The following is an 18631-nucleotide window of genomic DNA, read 5'->3' as shown; positions in this document are numbered from 1 at the left end:
AAAGTGTATTCTGTCCAGCCTTGGAGAGCTTTAATAAATCAGGCCCTAGATCTTTATTCAAATAGTGAACAGATAGGGGTTACATATTTTAAATAAAACCAACAGTTTATTTACATTTCTCATAGTTTAAATTAAAATAAATTCAGTTGTATTGTGTGAAAAAAGGTAGACACCTACATTTGATATCAATAAATCTAGATTAGGTGTTCTGAATTAACTAGCAATAGTTAGAATATTCTTGGAGTCTTTACAGGTGAAATCTGTGGATACTTAGGGTCTGGTGTGCACTTTACTATTACCCTGTATTGAGTCATTATTACATCATCATCATCATCATCAAGATAAAAATGGGCCCTCAGAGCGAAAGCTGGGTGTAGATAAGTCTGGCAAAGAAATTAAAATGACCGTCAAATTATTTAAACTCAACGATTTTATATTTTATTGTAGTACTGGAGTTGATTTTAAATGACTACTTTAGGGTGCACATCCAAGCAAATTTAGCCCTTTTTGATGTTAAAAAGAATGTGTGAGAACCCCCAAAAATTCTCAGGTAACATCTGTATAGTTGGAATCAAAGTGTATGTATCTACAATCGGAAAAATATTGCATCAATTGTATGGGAGGTATGCCAGGAAAAACCCTTTGATGTTAAAAAATACTGACACAATATGCCATGGACTGACAAATCAGATATAAATCGGCTTGGCCACAGTAACAGTAGACAAGCACAGCAGTACCAACTGTGAAACAAAGCGGTGGGAAAATGATGGTCTGGGTTTGCTTTGCTACTTTAGGGCCTAGGCATGGTGCACTCATTGGGTCTGATTTAATAATGCTCTCCAAGGCTGGAGAGGATACACTTTCATCTGTGAAGCTGGGTGATCCAGCAAACTGGAATGGAACAGATATTTAGTATTCAGAATATGTTATAAGTCCTGAACCAGATCCATTCCATGTTTGCTGGATCCCCCAAGTTCAATGATGAAAATGTATCCTCTCCAGCCTTAGATAATTTAGGCTCATTGAGTCAGCTATGAATTCTGCATCATATAAAAGTGTAATTGATTAGAACTTGAGGCCATCTGCCGTGACGTTAACCCAAATTTAAACTTTAAAAAAATACTTGAAAATCCGCCAAAGAATGTTTCAATATAAAGAAATGGAGGGTTAACAACTGGCTTTTTAATTGCTCTGATTTGAATCCCATTGAAATGTTGGGGAGATTGTGGAAATTACAACACCAATCTTGCCAATTAATTTTGTATGAAGGAGTGGTCCAGGATTTCACCAAGCTATTCACCAGAGAGGTAATACTATCTTTTTTTCCCCTATGTATTATATTTATTGATATTTATGTTGAATAAATAGTTGAAAAGGTAACTGTTCATTGTTCCCCATTCCCATATAACCTCCAAAATGATTTTTTTATTTTTGTTTGCTTGTTCAGTAATTTTGAATAAGACAAAAATATACACGCAGTGTACATATGTTTCACATGACTGTATAAGCACTATAAAGCTAATAGTATGAGGACAGCACCCTGCAATGCTGTGTTCAAGTGTTTCCAGTGAAGGACATGTTTAATGTTCCATCATGTACAAATATTTTGGAGAACTTTGCAGACACAAACTATTGGTAACAGTTTAGGAAAGGCCCTCTGTTCCAGCATGACTGCCCCTATGTACAAATGAATTTCTAATAGTTTATTGTGTGATGAGTTTTTATGTTTGGAACTTAAGTAGCCTGAACTTAAATCTACCAAAAACAAAATGGAATGCCAAATATGAGCCAGGTCTTCTTATCTAACATCAGTACTGTTTTTTTTAAATGCATTTTTTATACAGTATTTATATAGCATCATCCTATTACACAATGCTGTACAGAGTCCATAGTTGTGTCACTAATTGCCCCTCAAAGGAGCTCACAATCTAATGTCCCTACTATAATCATATGTTGTTAATGTAGTCTAAGGTGAATTTTAGGGAGAAGCCAATTAACCTAACTGCATGTTTTTGGTATGTGGGAGGAAACCCATGCAAACACAGGAAGGACCTGCAAATTCCATACAGATAGTGCCCTGGCTGGGATTCAGACCTGGGGCCTAGTGCTGGCTTATTTTGACTGAAGGAGCACAAATTCCCAAAGACATCCTGCAAAATCTTGTAAAAATCCTTCCCAGAAAAGTTGGAGGCTGTTATACAAATTATGGGAGCCAATTAGATACCTATGTCCATGGTTTTTGTATAGAATGCCCAACAATGGCCAAATGTCTACAAAATGGGGCAGCAGGTGGTTCAGGGGTTCGCACTCCAGCCTTTGCAGCGCTAGGTCCTGGGTTCGATTCCCAGCCAGGGCATTATCTGCATGGAGTTTGCAGGTTCTCTCCATGTCTGTGTGGGTTTCCTCCGTGTACTCCAGTTTCATCCCAACAACATGCGGTGATTTTAATTGGCTTCCCCCTAAATATTGACCTTAGACTACATTAATGACATATGACTACGGTAGGGACATTAGATTGTGAGCTCCTTTGAGGGACAGTTAGTGACACGGCTATGGACTTTGTACAGCACTGCATGATATGATGGTGCTATATAAATACTGTGTAATAATAAAGTGCAGTTTTTTAAAAATCCAGGGACCTGCAAAGCAGTCCAGTCTTGGATGAATCTTTCTCTGGGCAAACCAATTCATTGTTTTCTATTCTATAACAACAAACTTCATTAGCCACAAACAATCATTAAAAGGAAACGGGTAATTTATAAATACATGAAATACATAAATTACCATCCAGTCCATGAACACAGATAACAAGATGGATGCCATCTTCTGGGTGCTCCTCTTCCGGAGGAAAATAAGGAAGGTCTGAGGCCAATATGGACAGGTCACTGTACATGAAACCTTCAAACTTCAAGTCTTCCATGAACTTTTCATTAGCCTGATGAAAACTGTAGAAAAGATATATAAATGACATATACAACAACTTCAATACAACTTTATACACAAATAGACCTCTTTTGTTATATATAGTAGAGCAAAAACTATTACACTAAACATCATGTGAGAAGTAGAAAACAGCTTACTTTAAAAAGAAATTGTTCACTCAGTTTAGTAAATAGGATGAATCTTTTCTATTATCCTATCAAATGCAAGAAAAATATACTTTTAAAATCTCTCTTGCACATAACTGAATATTCAATCCAAAAGCTTCACCAAATTTTCTGATTAGTTTAATATTTGCTCTGCAAAGAACAGTATTTGTTCCTTTAATAAATCAAATCAATGTACAAATAGGTAGCACGTCTAATACCATAAACTACACAACATACTTTTACTGTATATGTATTAAGATTCAATTTGAAATCAGTTTCAAATTCTTCTAAAGTTTTTCCAAGTTCTTTTCTTCTGAACTATATCTGACCTCTTTCTAAGCTGCATCAAGCTTCTTTTACACTCACAATGAAGATTAAAAAAAGTTCTGTTATAAAAGCCTGCAAACATTTGACTTTTAAATCTACACCAGGGGAACGATTTATAAATAGTTTGCTTGTTAATTCAGATGAGTTTCAGACATTTTTTTTAAATTCGGATAGATGAGGAAGGTATAGGATTTACTTTACTGACCGCTGGGCATAACTGGCAACAGGAGAGCAGAACAAATATTTCTGTTATTATGCATGGAAGAAACCAGTGAATGGGGATTTGTATGTCAAATTCACAGACCCCTATACATTGCATAACATGTGGACATCCCTTCAGATTATGATTGGGTACAAGTGTTTCTAATAAAGGGTTCCATCTGTGCTATAGCATAAAATTTATGAGATGGGTTTGGTGTGGAGGATCTCAAGTACCTGACCTTGTAAATGTTTTTTAGCTGAATAGTCACACGTTTCCACAGACATACTGTAAAATGTTGGGGAATGCCTTTCAGACGTGAAAGCCACTGGAGCTGCAAATGTGGGCCAACTCCATAATAAGGTTCATGGCTCATGGATTTTAGAATAAGATGACCAATACGCTAAAGTTTATTATCAATTATATTATTTCCACATACCTATCCATCTCTTAATAAGCACAGTGACTTTGATATGGCTAGTCTCAACAACAAAAATGAACACCCTTGGGACCCAGAAAGTAAAGTGCACCTAGGAAGGTCTAAAAAGGAGCACCAGACCAAAATACTTCAAAGAGTCCACAGAAAACAATGTGTTTTCTTGCCCTCTTGTTATGGGTACCTTATTTTGTACTCCATTGTGTTCCATTGACGACCCAAAAGCACTGGACCAGAGGGCAAGGCAGCAAACAAAACTTTTTATTATGCACAAAATTGTATTCTAATGCATGTATTCATCAATACTGCATCAAAAATGCAGTGTAGGTGCTGAAATGTTACCTCACCTAAGCATCCGTTCATTAACTTCTTCATCGGTATCTGAAGAATCCCCTGAAATAACCCCAAAAGATCCTAGGGGTTGCCTTGTTATCGGGAACAATACTTGTTTTGTTGAAAAGCCAGGAATGACAGGAGTGTCTTTTTGTATTGAGGAAAAAGGCAAACAGGTTGCTGTACATGAAACAGAGAGGTTAACCATATCCACACCTCGCCTTCCATCGGGGGCCAACACTGTCGTTGAATTTGAGCTTGATTGTGGTAAGGACGTACACACATTTTTGCCTAATTTACCCTTATGGTCCACTTCTAACAACTCCTGATCTGAGCCAGAGTAATTGTCAAGAAGTTGTTCACTACTTGAATCTTCGGTGAGTTCAATCTCTTGCAAGTATGGATATCCTTCTATGGTCTCCTTAGTTGGGGACAGATTGGAGAAATTAACGTGTGATGTGTCATCCTCTACCAACATCTCCAATGAAAATGTTGTTGAGTCCAACTTTCCAGGCCTTTGGCTCAGACAATCCGAAAAACATTCATCCTCCTGAATATGTGAATTGCACATCACAGTCTGTCCATAGACATCATCATCGTCTAAGGTGACCTTATCAGTGTCAGAGAACAAATTCTCCAAACTGCTGTTGGAATTTGACATGGAACAATCAGCTATGGGTTTGGCATATGAAGACTCAATAGTCATACTGTGTGAATATCTTTCACTGCACGTTACCGTAGTCATTACAGATTCAGTCCTATCAGCATCATTGGCCAAAATGTCATCTTGGTTTTCCTCGGCTGTCTCAGCTTTTACCACAGTCAGATCGTTTGCTGTCTCCTCTGGGCTACTGATTTGTGGTGCTGAAACAGATTTAGTTAGTTTTGAAAGTTCTACATCTCTTTCTTCCTCTTCAAATGGCAAAGAGTTAATAGAAGTCAACGAAGCCTGAATGCCACTCGGTAAGCTTGTGTTACTCTCTGTCTGTACTCCCTCGAGCGAGTTTCGATGCATATCGTACTTTCGAGATAACTGCTGTAAAAGTTGCTTATCACTGCCTGGATCCACTGTCCTAGAACGGGTATCACACCAAGCTACTGAGCTTGGCTCACTCTCTATTCCAGAATCAGATATCAAGGATGATGAACGCTTGATCGCATCCGAACACAACGAAAAATGGTCAAGTTTGTCATTTGGGAAAGAATTTGCTACAAGTGCTTTCTTTAAAGATTTACCAATTAACTCTGTACTATTACTTTTGGACAGTATGGGCATCCCTTGATGTAATCTCTTTTTATTAAGGCTTTGCCTATCTTTAAAGTCGCCTGTATTATGCATCATTATGCTTTCACATTCTAAATTCTCTTTAGTAAATCCACCCAACCCATGAGCAGCCTCCAATAGGTTATACTCTACATCTGTTGCAGAGCCATGGCTAGGTAAAGAAGCGTTTACAATCAACACAGGTTCTCCTCTGTACTGGTCAACCATGCTGGGCTTTACTTCAATATACGTAACACCCGTTGATTTATGTCCTGGTGGATCCTCAAGAGATACTTTGGCTTCATCTGGAATTGATTATTCAAGGCTGGCAGTAGCTCCGAGCTCTGGCACAAAAGAAACACTTTCTGCTTTTTGAAAATCCTCCGGGTAACTGTGTACTGGGCTTTGGGTTGGGTTGATGACCTCTGACACATGGGCACGTTGGCTGGTTTCATCAAAAGAAGCATTTGCGTACACTGTTGTAGTCTGAATAAAATGGTCACATATGTTGGTATTGCCCAAAATGGTCTCAGGTTTATATTTCTTCTCTTCCGCTGTTTTAAGCAAAAACATAAAAAATAATACATTTAGTCAATGGTAGCTTATAGAAAAAAAATGTTCAAAGACAAAGTATTAAATTATGGAGGGTTAGGCTGTCATTGTAGGAAAATGTGCAACAGGAGGGGACTTTCTGAGTTCATCCCTGCCTGCCAAATCCCTATTTCTTGGGTCATTTGTTATATTATCATTACCTGAATTCAGAGCTCTAGCTCTCTGCTCATAACTGTAGAAAGATCATTCCATACCAAGAGTAAGAGTCCTTTCATACAGCAAATATAGGCTTTTCTATTCAGGCTATAATTTCCTGCTAAAGAATATAAATTTTGCATACACTTTGTTTTAAAAGAATATATACATGTAAATATGGGATATATATATAGCTAATTAAAACTGAAAGTTCATTTAAATCATCCCAAAAGCATTCACGCAACACCTATGCATTTGGAATCAATAGACCTAAACATTTATTATTACACAGCATTTATATAGCACCAACATATTATGCAGCACTGTACAAAGTCCATAGTGGTGTCACTAACTGTCCCTCAAAGGAGCTTGCAATCTAATGTCCCTACCATAGTCATATGTTATCTAAGGTCAATTTTTAGGGGAAAGCCAATTAACATTGCTGCATGTTTTTGGGATGTGCGAGGAAACCCACTCAGACATGGGAAGAACCAGCAAACTCCAAGCAGATAATGTCCTGGCTGGAAAGCGAACCTGAGACCTACCGCTGCAAAGGTCGGAGTGCTAACCCCTGAGCCACCATGCTGCCCACATATTTTATATGAAACCCACCCTTCCGAGGATGTTCCACATATCTATCTTCGAAGATGATGGGAAGAGAACTCCAGTCTCCATCTATATCCAGACATTCCACCGGCAGAGGAGGCATGCTGGTGAGGTACTCTGAGCTTCTCACTACTGATGCCAAGTTGCTGTGACTCTGAATCCTGAAAGCAGGTAAAATGTTTTTTATAAATATTCAATATTCTTCAACCCAAAGAAATATTTTTGCAAAGAGTAGACCAATTTAGGAAATTAGAATGTGCCATTATCTTGTGGCAAGTTTAGCATGTGTCAAGCAGCAACAATAGACCAATATTAGGTGATGGATTGATAAAAGAAAGGTGAGAGGAGTGTTTTGTAAATACAATTTAATGGGATTTATCATGATGTTTTATTTTTGGAAATAAAGGGGTACAGCTTGGCATTTTTCACTAATGTAAAAATTAATTCACTTTTTACTTACAATAAATACTTGAATATTTACATAAAGATTTTTTTGAGTTGAAAATGCCATTAGAAAATTAGTCTCACTTAATGGGCCACTAGATGGGGCTGTGACCATAAGTAACTTATGAAACAGGATTTGTTACAGACTTTACATTCAGACACAGCATCACCTACTGGTAGTCAACAATAATGCACAAAAATAATTTAAGTGCTAGTGACTTATCATAAACAACTCAAAAGTACAAATTAATTAACCTGTAAAAAGGGAAGGGGGGATAAACAGATTGTACACATTTAACAGATAATTTAACATTAATTTTATTGGCATCTCTGTTGATTACTGTTAAATATGTTAAATATTAGCAGGAATTGGGGCATTTGGAGCCCTAGTTGCCCAAAGGAGAAATACAACTCTGAAGCCTCCAAAAAAGCTTTCCTTACTCTCTTTTACTCCCATACCTCTGTATAGAGTGCTTCTGTGGGGAAAGGTCTGGCACGGTATCTGGAGGAGAAGGGGGAGCATTAACAAGACTCTGGAGAATTAACAAGATGTGAGTTGCTTCATTATTTTTTCTTACAAAAAAAGCACTGGTACCTTGGTATATATTTGGGTATATATTTTGGAACTCAAAAAAAAGTGCCTATTGTAATGAATTATGGCCGATATCTATTTTCTTCTTTTCTATTATCTGGAATTCCAAAAGTTTTTGCAAAGGAATAGCTCATAATTTAGGGTTAATATTATGAGTCACTTTAAGTTTTAATTGACTTTTAATTTTGATCATTTTTGGCTGGGGTTATGCTTTAAATGCACTTTTAGTTACTGGAGATTCTGTTAGCAGCACATATGACATATCACAAACTCACAGATTTTCTTGAAAGGTGAGAGCAGCTGGTTTTTCATGTTCAGTGTAGAAAAAAGCTTCAGAAAATCTCCTCACCTACAAAAGACACAACAAATATTTATTAGACATCTAATATATTATAAAACATAGTGCTCCTATAGCAATTGGTATAACAATTTTATAATTTTATTGAAAGACACAATAACATTATTATTGCAATATGACAATGAACTAAAATTTAGATCCTTAGTATCTGGTTTCCAGAAGCATTGTGGATGCTTTAAATATTAGAGACTGCAGACCCTGACTAGTAGAGTTGTAATGAAATAAGAGTGTTAACCCCACAGTACCTCTGCTGTGCCACAAGATGTCCTCATCCTTCCATAGCTGAGGGTATATTGTGCGTGAGCTGTGTCATGGACTGGCTCTCTGTAGTGGTGAAAGATTCACTTTGGACCACATTGTTGCATTGGTTAGACATTCCGATGTGTATATATGTGTATATGTGTATATGTGTATGTACGTAAGAATGTATATCTTGTACTGAGCAATAGGTCTTCTCCACCTTTATAAAAGGGACCTGTGAGTCCCTGAAATGTTTGTCTTCTTTTGTTTGACATGATTTGTAAGTAAGTAAATTTAAGATTTTTGGAAACCCTGACTCTTTGTAACCCAACCCAGATAGGAAGTTACCACAATGCTTCCAGAGATAAAGAGATTTACACTGATATCCTCATGTCAGCAACACTCTCTGCAATATTAAGGCCCAACCAACACCAACGAAGGCTGAGAAGGTTAGTAATTGTCACATGACCAGCCTAAAGATACCTGGAAAAGGTAAAATATAGAGAAATACAACTGCAAAGAGAAGCGTAAAGTTAGGCTTTAAAATGTATTGAAAGCCAATACTTTATTTAGTTAGGGAAAAGCTAAAAATCAAGTCAATGTGCATGTATATGACAGTTGTTGGTAAAATGTGTCCATAAACTTGTAGAGGTAATTTAAAATTTGAGGTTAGAGTTGGACTGAATGTCATGAATTTGGATGTCCATAGCCAAAATGGAAAATCAATGACTTAATAAGAAGTTGCAGTTCAAAAATTCAAAATTTGATGTTCCATAAGTTTTTAGGCCACAACTAATCAAACTTTTCAAAGTTTTACTCATCTCTTTCAATGACTGATAGACTGACAACTATCTTCACTTTGGGGAATAGTTCAGCCACTTTTCCGGTGAGTCTCTTGGTCAGAAAGTTTTACAAAAACATCCTGGTGTAACAAATAAAATAACCAGGGCTTTAACTTTCATTTAGGGTTCACATGTAAAAAAAAATGTTGAGCTTACCCGGAGGGTGTGATGTTCTTGCATGAGGTAGGTTGTCACTTCTGGGTGAAGAGTCACTATTTCTAGTAATTTGGACCATATGACCAAAAGTTGGGAGCAGAGCCATGCCAAGTCCTTGCTGATCTGCTCAGTTATTTTGTCTGGGTTGTCCAGAAGCTACCAGAAGACAAAAAGAAAACATTGTGTTATACAAAACCATTAACCATGTCCAAGTCACTGTACCCTCTAAGAATTTCCTAAATTCTACCTCCTACATGGACCCGGCAGGTCCTTCTTTATATGACATCCAAGGCCAAATCCTTGAACGTCAGCTTTTTTTTAAGGCTGAGAAGGTGTATAACCTTTTGGATATAGCCTACCTTTAACACACAATTTTTTCAATGTTAGGGTTCAGAGGGTTATGTGCTAAGGGCTTTTATTGAAGTGTGTTGGTGATAGGTTAGCGGCACATTTTAGGGGTTAGATGTTAAAGTAGAATGGTACAAAAATACTTTTTCGAATACAGTGGCGTTTAATCATATACATCTTTGTGGATGAGCATGAAACGGACAAACTGATCCCCCTTCCTCTCGTGATGGTGAATTTTATAGTTCTTTGACTTGGAATGTCTTTTACATATTTGTCTCTAAAACATCAACTAGGCCCCAAAATGCTGCCATCTAGTAGATATTCCAAATAATGACACATTTATGGGGCACTTTACAAGAGGAGAAGGGTAAAATCATGTTTGTAAAAATTTTTGGGATGTCACTCGAAGGCCAATGGTTGGTTCTGATACCCTGACTGGACAAGACACCCAAACTTTTCTTCAGTTCGAGTATAGTAAACCATGCATAGTGCTCAAATCCATAGGAGCCGCTGACATTTTATGGGTTTTCCCTTCAGTTGGGGCAGATAACATACACAGCTCAGTCCTGAAGTATAGTCTAAAGGTTCACTCAACAAATGCAATCAGCAGGAGAGAGGGAAGGGGTGCAGAATGTCCAAACAATCAGGGCATGGTCTGGAGGGCACAGGAACCACAGACCGAGGAGCCCATAAGTTTCTCTGTCCTGACTAAGAGACAGAATTCTCCTGATGCTAATTCAACCTTGTGGATAATAAACTGGAATGGTCTTCCCTGCTTATATTGTGACAGTCCCAAGCTCTGTGGCACTTATGGGCCCCTGTCCTCACACCTTCACAGGAGTCTTGCTTAAATATGCTGTCCTTCCAGGTTTATCAAGCTACAGAAAGCCCTCCTGTCTTCCTTCCAGGCTGAGTAGGGCCTGACCCTTGATCGGGTTGGGATCCAATGCCTTGGGCATCTGGCCGTGTGGCCGTGTAGATTTCCAACTACTTCTCCATAGCAAGTCCTCTCCTCCCTAATTCTACGGATACTCACCAGATTTAAAAACCCACCTCACTGTTTGCCAATCCCAGTGATTGGGCACAGGATAACATGTTTCACTGGGGATTGGTTTCTATGACCAAGAACCCTACCCAACCTCAGGAGACGACAACCAATCACTAAAAAATCAAGATTCTAGGCCAAATCATAACATTGCATATACACAGAAGACTTCTAGTTTCAGGAAGGTTCTAGGAGAAGGACAATTCCCCTTTTTAATAGGGTGCTATAAATGATTTCACCTCTTCTATGGTTTTACTCAGGGATGTATCATTAAAGAAGAAGAAGAAGCATGGTAACAGTGAAGGCTATCAGTGGCAAGCGCGCAGGAAAAGCTTATATGGTGGGGTCCCCGTATATAACTATAATGTATAACTAAATCCAAGAAGACAAATGTTAGATTTTGCAGCCCATTGGTTCTTAGATGTGGCTGCATTTGTTTTCCTCTGTATTGTACATTTTCTGTAGGTACAGAGTGTCTGTTGATCCCGCTGGAAATTCAGTGTAATTGTAACTCCAGAAGATATCAAACAATGCTATTAGTGATCTCAGATATCTTCCATGAGATAAAAAAATGCTTATCTATGACATAGGGTTAAGGAGAGAGGAAGAAATTTTTATTCTACATCATTATGGCAACTTGGGGTGACAACGTATCTCCTCCGTGGATACAGTGCACTGACTAAGCATTGTCACCATAAGACAGGAAGTCTGTAATATATTGGATGTTATTTTTAGGTTCATTGAAAAGAAACAAATTGCACAAATCGTAATTCATAATTGGTCAATTAACATACCAATTATTTCAGATTATTTCTCCCCTTCCTCTTTAGGTAATATTTGCATTCACTGGGTGGGGGGAATTTTTTAACTATACAAGCACTTCTATTAAAGTAAAGGTAATCCTATTCCTTAGACAGGAAGGATCAGTTACTTGAAATGCCATAGAATGCTTATATCTCTTTTATCCGACGCGTTTCACCTTACCGGCTTCCTCAGGGGAGTATGAAATGGGTGAACTAATAGATTAAACACACATAATATAATTACACAAAATTATTCAATTAGTTCACCCTTCTCATACTCCCCTGAGAAAGCCAGCAAGGCGAAATGCATCTGGTAAAAATCCCTGAATGCATATGATACATAAAGAGCAGGGGGAGGAATATTCTGAAATAATTTGTATGTAAACTCACTTTGTTTATCTGTTTTCACAAGGTTGTTAATATATCTAGCCATCAAAAAACCCCACTTGTGCAATTTGTTTCTTTTCATTATTCAGTTTTTAGGGGATGCCTAAAGACATAAAGTAATTCCCAATAAAAACAGAAAACCTAACCATACAAACCCTAAAAACATAAAGTAATTCCCAATAAAAACAGAAAACCTAACCATACAAACCCTTTTTATATCAGGTTTAGATACAGTTTATCCTTTTTCTCCTAAATGGTCATTGAAGTTTAGATGATTAGACCTAATTTAGGGCTCTCATGACCTTTCAGCCCTACAGTGAGGTCCCAACAGTTCCTATTTAAGTGATTGAAAGTGGTTGAGAACTATTTTTATATTCGGTTGCAGCCCTGGTGGATGGGGGGATGGTGCCCATTTGGCCCCACAGTTCAGTTGGTCAAGAAAAGTCAAGCAATGGCAGTGTGCAAATGTGGTTACATGTGGTGTGGTTGGCATCTCGGGCACACTGCAGCAGTTTGGGCACCCGGAGGTGGCCAACCACCCCCCACTTTGGTGTAAAGGGGCCAGCAGTGTTCTTCAGTTTATTTGGCAGTTACCCTGGTGATTATTTGCTTAAAATGTATTATGTTTACAATGTTTTTTTTACCTTATTTTGTAGCCAAGGGTCATGGATAGGGTCATAGATGCCCAGGTCAAATTTAGCAACATCAATATACATTGGGTAACTTTAATATAATTCTATGACTTATTTGTCTTCCTTAAAATGTTGAAAGTATTTTTAAGAACTTTTACAACTCTTTAAAATATACCCTATGCCAACAGCATATTTTTTCATTGCATATTCATTTTTGAATAAAATAATGTAATGATGCAATATATGTTTTATTTTATTTATTTTGAAGGTGCCTTTTTCTTTAACAGCAGCCGCTTGTTTGCTGCTTTGTCAAAGCGTCTTTGTCCCTGTGCCAGGCACCGGTGCCAGCTTATTAAACATGGTCATATGATCACCCACAATGCTCTAATAATGATCTCATTATCATTGGCCATGCTGGTTTGTGCCCTAATTGAAATATCATGCAGGGCTTCTGCAGGATTGTCACAAGTAACCAATGAGTTTTTTATTTTATTTTATTTTATTTAAATTTGCCCTTACTATAATTTTTTTCACCATCAGTTCATCTAAAGCCCACACAGTGTCCTATAGTAGCCACCAGATGGTGCTATATTACCACCAGCTGATTACCAGCAATTCTCATTAGAAATGCTGTGACTGATGCTGGTATAGACATAAGGGAGAAGGGAGCAGATATTTACCTATTGCGCAAATTAGATTAATGATTAAACATGCCATCGGCTTCTTAATTACTTATTCATTAAATCATAATTAAATGTAATAAGATAGTTTTGCTTCTAATTCTTACGCGTCTGCCATTGTGCACATTATAATTAATTGTCAGGGAATGTATAGCTCATTCTAAGGTTATGGATAGTACATACAGGAAGATTTTTACTTGCAATCCCATTAGCTGATCTGATAAAAATGAACCTAAAGGGAATTGAGCAGCTGACCTATTGCGAGAAACCATTTTGTTTGGTTTACAATTAGTTGATAATAGATTGGAGGTTTGAGTAATTATTAATTTAAAGTACACAAGCTGTACAGTAAGTACGAACAAGTGAATACATTCCATCTAATTATGACCATTTTCTATTGGTGAAATGCTATCAGAAGGAAAGAATCTCATACATGTGCGGGAAATGTTTTGGAACTGTTGTCATTGATCGCAATATTGATCGGATCAGCCTGTCCAGTGCAAAATTGGCAGCAGATCAGTTTATGTGTATCTGACCTTGCCCATAGCTGTAACAGTGCGCTTTTAAAAACTAAAGAGTACTTTCCCCCAAGCACATTTATAATCTAATCGTTTTTATGACGTGGAGTTTGGCATTGAAGGTGAACTGGGTGGACTGGGCTGGAAGGGGGCGGCGTCGGACCTCCAGGCCAATATTAATAAGTTATGCTGGGCTGGAGGTTATTTCATTATTCATACATTAAACACAATAGAATACGTAGGCAGTGACACGTGTTGGGTGATAAACAGTTACCGGCCCCTCATTCATATCCTTAAAGTGGACCTATCACCAACATTTTTATGGCAAAAACTAATTTTTTTAGCATTTTTTTTTTTTAATGGTGAAACTCCTCTTCCCCTGCGGCAAAAAAAACAAAATTGGAGCTCAGAGCCTCCAGGGATCGCCATGTCACGTATCTCAGGAGGCTTCTGGCTGCTCTTTCTGAGCATGGCCAAGTTTGGGGCTTTTTTCAGTAATGGGAAAAAAATGCCGATCATACGCATGCGCAGTGAGATCCGGAATCTCTTTTTACCCCATTTGAAGCAGGCAACTTCACGTGATCATGTCTAAAGTTATAATGAAAAAGAATAACCCACTGCTGGTTTTTATTTGACCTATTTGTTAAAAAATCTGCATTTTTCAGCTATGTTCCCATAGATCCCTTTGAACCCCACCCTCAGCAATGCTGGTTACAATATTATGTGCCGGGGCTTTGCAACTGATACAAAAGGTCATCAGGCAGCTTCAAAATAGTTTTCCCGACCATTGCCTAATTTTTATTTATGGAAAGGGGACATGTTTATTTATTTAGATTTACATGATCTTATTGGTAGCCTTGACTCTCTTTTGTCTTCCCAGCTAAATTTGTAACAATACTAATAAGTCACCTTTTCTAGATAACTTTATTTTAGTTAATATACTGAAAATTTGATTTACAGAAAACCTGCATGCTAATAAAATAAAATAAAAAAAAAACTCAGGACTTGTCCAGCACCAGTCCCGCTAATTGACCAACCACCACTGCACCCCCATGTTCAGGGGCTTTGCATTTACTTTAGAAATTCAACAAATTAAAATTCATAAAATGGCAACATAAGCCTAATTTTATATTAAAGCAACTTCACAAAAAGCTCCAGCGTATTCCTAATCTGACGTGGGAAATTTACCAGCACCAAGTCCCTGCACAAGTCCCTGCACGGCTTTGGAATATTACCATTTGGCTCCATGGCACACTCTCCCTAGCTCATGGTTTCAGTCTGTTTCTAGCATGGACAGTTGGATGTGTTTGTACTCCAGGCCAAATGTTCCTGTACCTACCTTATTCTAAAGCAGGGGTGTCAAACTCAAGAAATAAAAACTTAGACCAATTCGCGGGCCAACCTTGAAATTTATTGAAAAAATTTAGGAAGTTTTTCCTTCCCATTAGATATAAACCCTTTTCATATGGAAACAAAGAGGTTTTGCTTTACATTCAGTCTGGAACAAGCTTATAATAGAGAAAAAGGCATACATTTTTTCAAATTTTTAAATTTTATTTATGAAAAAATCTTTTGCCTCTTTCTCCATTTTGTAGCCTTGCGAGTTAAACATCAGTGGTAACCTTTTTGCACAGGCTTACAATAATAATAACAATATTTATCTATGAAAATCCAACCATTCAAGTCCATGCCTTGGAGTAACAAGGAAACGTACAGCTGAGGGTGAGTGCTGGAAATGCCAGACACGGCCAATGTGGAGCTAAATCTTATGAGTGGCCCGCCGCTGAAACTCCCTCTTCATTGAAATAGGGCCGCTACTAAAATTCCCGGTATTATTTGCAGCTTTAAAACAATCCAATGCGGTGCCACATATTGACAGGGAGCGCACTGGTCTATAGACACGAGTGATGCCGGGAATTGTAGTAGCGGCGCTATTTCAAAGCAGCGGCGAGCTAGATGCAGTTCATATTTGGGATTCCTTTGGGGGCCAAAAAAAAGGACGTTGGGGGCCATATTTTGACACCCCTCTTCTAAAGCAAGTAAAGACAAAGTTAGAATGCAAATGCATCTTTTCAGCTTTAAGATGCAGACATCAAGTCTGAAGCACTAGGTCCCAGGTTCAAATCTCAGCCAGGACTCTATCTGCATGGAGTTTGCAGGTTCTCCCTGTGTTTGTGTGGGTTTCCTCCGGGTACTCTGGTTTCTTCCCACATCGCAAAAACATGCAGTTAGGGTAATGGGCTTGCCCAAAAAATTGACCTTAGACTGTTGTAATGACATATGACTATGGTAGGGCCATTAGATTGTGAGCTCCTTTGAAGGACAGCTAGTGGCAAGACTATGGACTTTGTACAGCGCTGCGTAATATGTTGGTGCTATTTAAATACTGGATAATATTATTAACAGCTGGGCACTGATGAGTTATTACTGTTTTATCCTCCTATCTGCTTGTTTCTTCTCAACACGTGTACCTGCATGTATCATGGCCAGAACTATTGCACCCATGTCTCGTGTGCACTGGCTGATATAAACCAATAGTGGGCCCCTGTACAAAATTATCTTGGGCCTCACATTTGTCACCTCCCTCGATCTGACCCTGCCCACATGCTCAAGCTGTAATATTCACACCCCTTTGGATTTTTTTGGATCGGTAAGAAGAGCCCAGTAATACAGCAGATATGTATGAGTTTTTTTTTTTTATGTATTTCAAATGTGTAAGTAAAAAAAATAGGTGCAGGGAATGCAGGGAGGTCAATCTGTTATTTAGAACCCTAAGCAATGCAGATCTAATAAGAAGCATTGCAAGAAATCAGCAAACTAATTCTGCTGTAACTATCACTTTAGGCTCTTGATCTGCACATGCGAATATCCAAACAGCCGAGATCAGTAAAGAAAAAGAAGCTGTGCTGCTGGAATTAAAGATAAGCGCATCAGCAGGGAACTGGTCCAGCTGAGTAAAGCCTATTGAAGTGGTATGGGGGACTCGGAGGCGCTCTACTCTGCATTGAGCAAACACTTTAAGATGTGCTGCATGAAAGGCGGCTAAAGACGGTGGCTAATGTGCAGCAAAAAACAGCCTCAGATCAAAGGGTGGCGCAATCTAATTAGCCTTTAGAGCTGCTGTGTGCATCGAGGTTTGTGTTCACTGCTATGAGTTATTCAATTATGTATTGGTTACAAATGCTCTGGGCTGACCTCACCGGGGCAGGGTCACTCACCAACAGTTCCAGATAAATTCGGAAAAAAGCAGGACATTAGGCTAAAGCATAAAACCAATGCACCCCCTCCACTCATTTGTTATGGAACTTTGGCAATGCAGAGGCTTCTAGGACATAACCAGACCAAACATGGAGAGAACATTCTAGACATCTGGGGATTTACAAGGATTTACAAGCCCCTTCTGTATGTGATTGATAAATGTATAGAATGCCTTCAGAACTGCTCTAATTCTTCACGCCATAGATATAACAAGAAGCTGGAAACATTCCTCATGCATTTTTTTATGTTGACATGATAGCATTACAAAGTTGCTGCAGATTTGTAGGCTGCAAGTCCATGATAAGATTATATCCCGTTCCACCACATCTCAGAGGTCCTGTAATGTGTATCTGATGTCTATAAGGTCATTTACGTCCAGTGAACTCATTGTCATCCTTAAGAAACCAGATTGAGATGATTTGAGCTTTGTGACTTGGTGCGTTACACTTAAGGAGCCATCAGAAGATGGAGACATTGCGGTCATAAGTAGATTGACATCGTCAGCAACTAAACTAATATAGATGGTGGCATTGGTATAAACAATGTACAGTTGATACTGAGACCCAAAGAGGGCCAAGAAAACATCCCCCACACCATTACTCCACCAGCAGCAGCCTGGGCAGTTGATACAAGCCAGAAGAATCCATGCTTTTATTGTAGACGCCAGCTTCTGACCCTACCATCAAAATGTTGCAGCAAAAACCAAGATTCATTAGACCGGGAAATATACTTCCACTCTTTTTTCTAATTTTGATGAACCCATGCAACCTAAATGTAGCCTTGGAAGCTTTTTTTCATAGTGGAAGCCATTGTGGTCCCTTTCTGATGTAGCCCATGTGCATCAATGTTGGGCTTGTTGTGCATTTAGAAATGCTCTTTTTCAGGCCGTGGTTTTAGTGGTTTTAGTGGTTATTTGAGTTACTGTTGACTTTGGATCTGCTCAAACCAGTCTAGCCATTCTCCTCTGATCTCTGACATGAACAAGGCATTTTTGCCCAGAGAACTGCCGCTCACTGGATATTATTCTTATTCTGGATTATTCTCTCAACCATAGTGATGGTTGTGCATGAATATCCAGCCCACTTGGCACCAACAACCATGCCATGTTTAAAGTCACCTAAATCACCTTTCATCCCCATTCTGGTGCTCAGTTTGAGCTTCAGTCGACTTGTCAATGCCTAAATGCCTTGAGTTGCCCAGTAAAGTGGCTGATGTGTGTACAGTACATGGATAGCACTATATTTGCTGGTTGCATATGTAGCCTTTCCTTTCCATTTTATCTACTGGGTGTCTGGAAGGCTATAGATCTAATGAGAAACAATGCAAG

General features: G+C 38.5%; 1 protein-coding gene across 1 annotated transcript in view; it reads right to left on the bottom strand.

The window, feature by feature from the left end:
* Window positions 1-18631, bottom strand: part of FAM135B (family with sequence similarity 135 member B) — a 96074-nt gene that overhangs the window by 11745 nt on the left and 65698 nt on the right. Inside the window, 5 exon segments of the mRNA XM_072410631.1 lie at window positions 2785-2945; window positions 4399-6202; window positions 7008-7162; window positions 8313-8386; window positions 9634-9789. Of these exon segments, the coding sequence (XP_072266732.1) occupies window positions 2785-2945; window positions 4399-6202; window positions 7008-7162; window positions 8313-8386; window positions 9634-9789 (2350 nt within the window).

This window comes from Pyxicephalus adspersus, chromosome 5 (assembly GCF_032062135.1).
Source record: "Pyxicephalus adspersus chromosome 5, UCB_Pads_2.0, whole genome shotgun sequence".
Classification (NCBI taxonomy): Eukaryota; Metazoa; Chordata; class Amphibia; order Anura; family Pyxicephalidae; genus Pyxicephalus; species Pyxicephalus adspersus.
The sequence above is the reverse complement of the archived record's forward strand: the minus strand, read 5'-3'. Positions and strand labels throughout refer to the sequence as shown.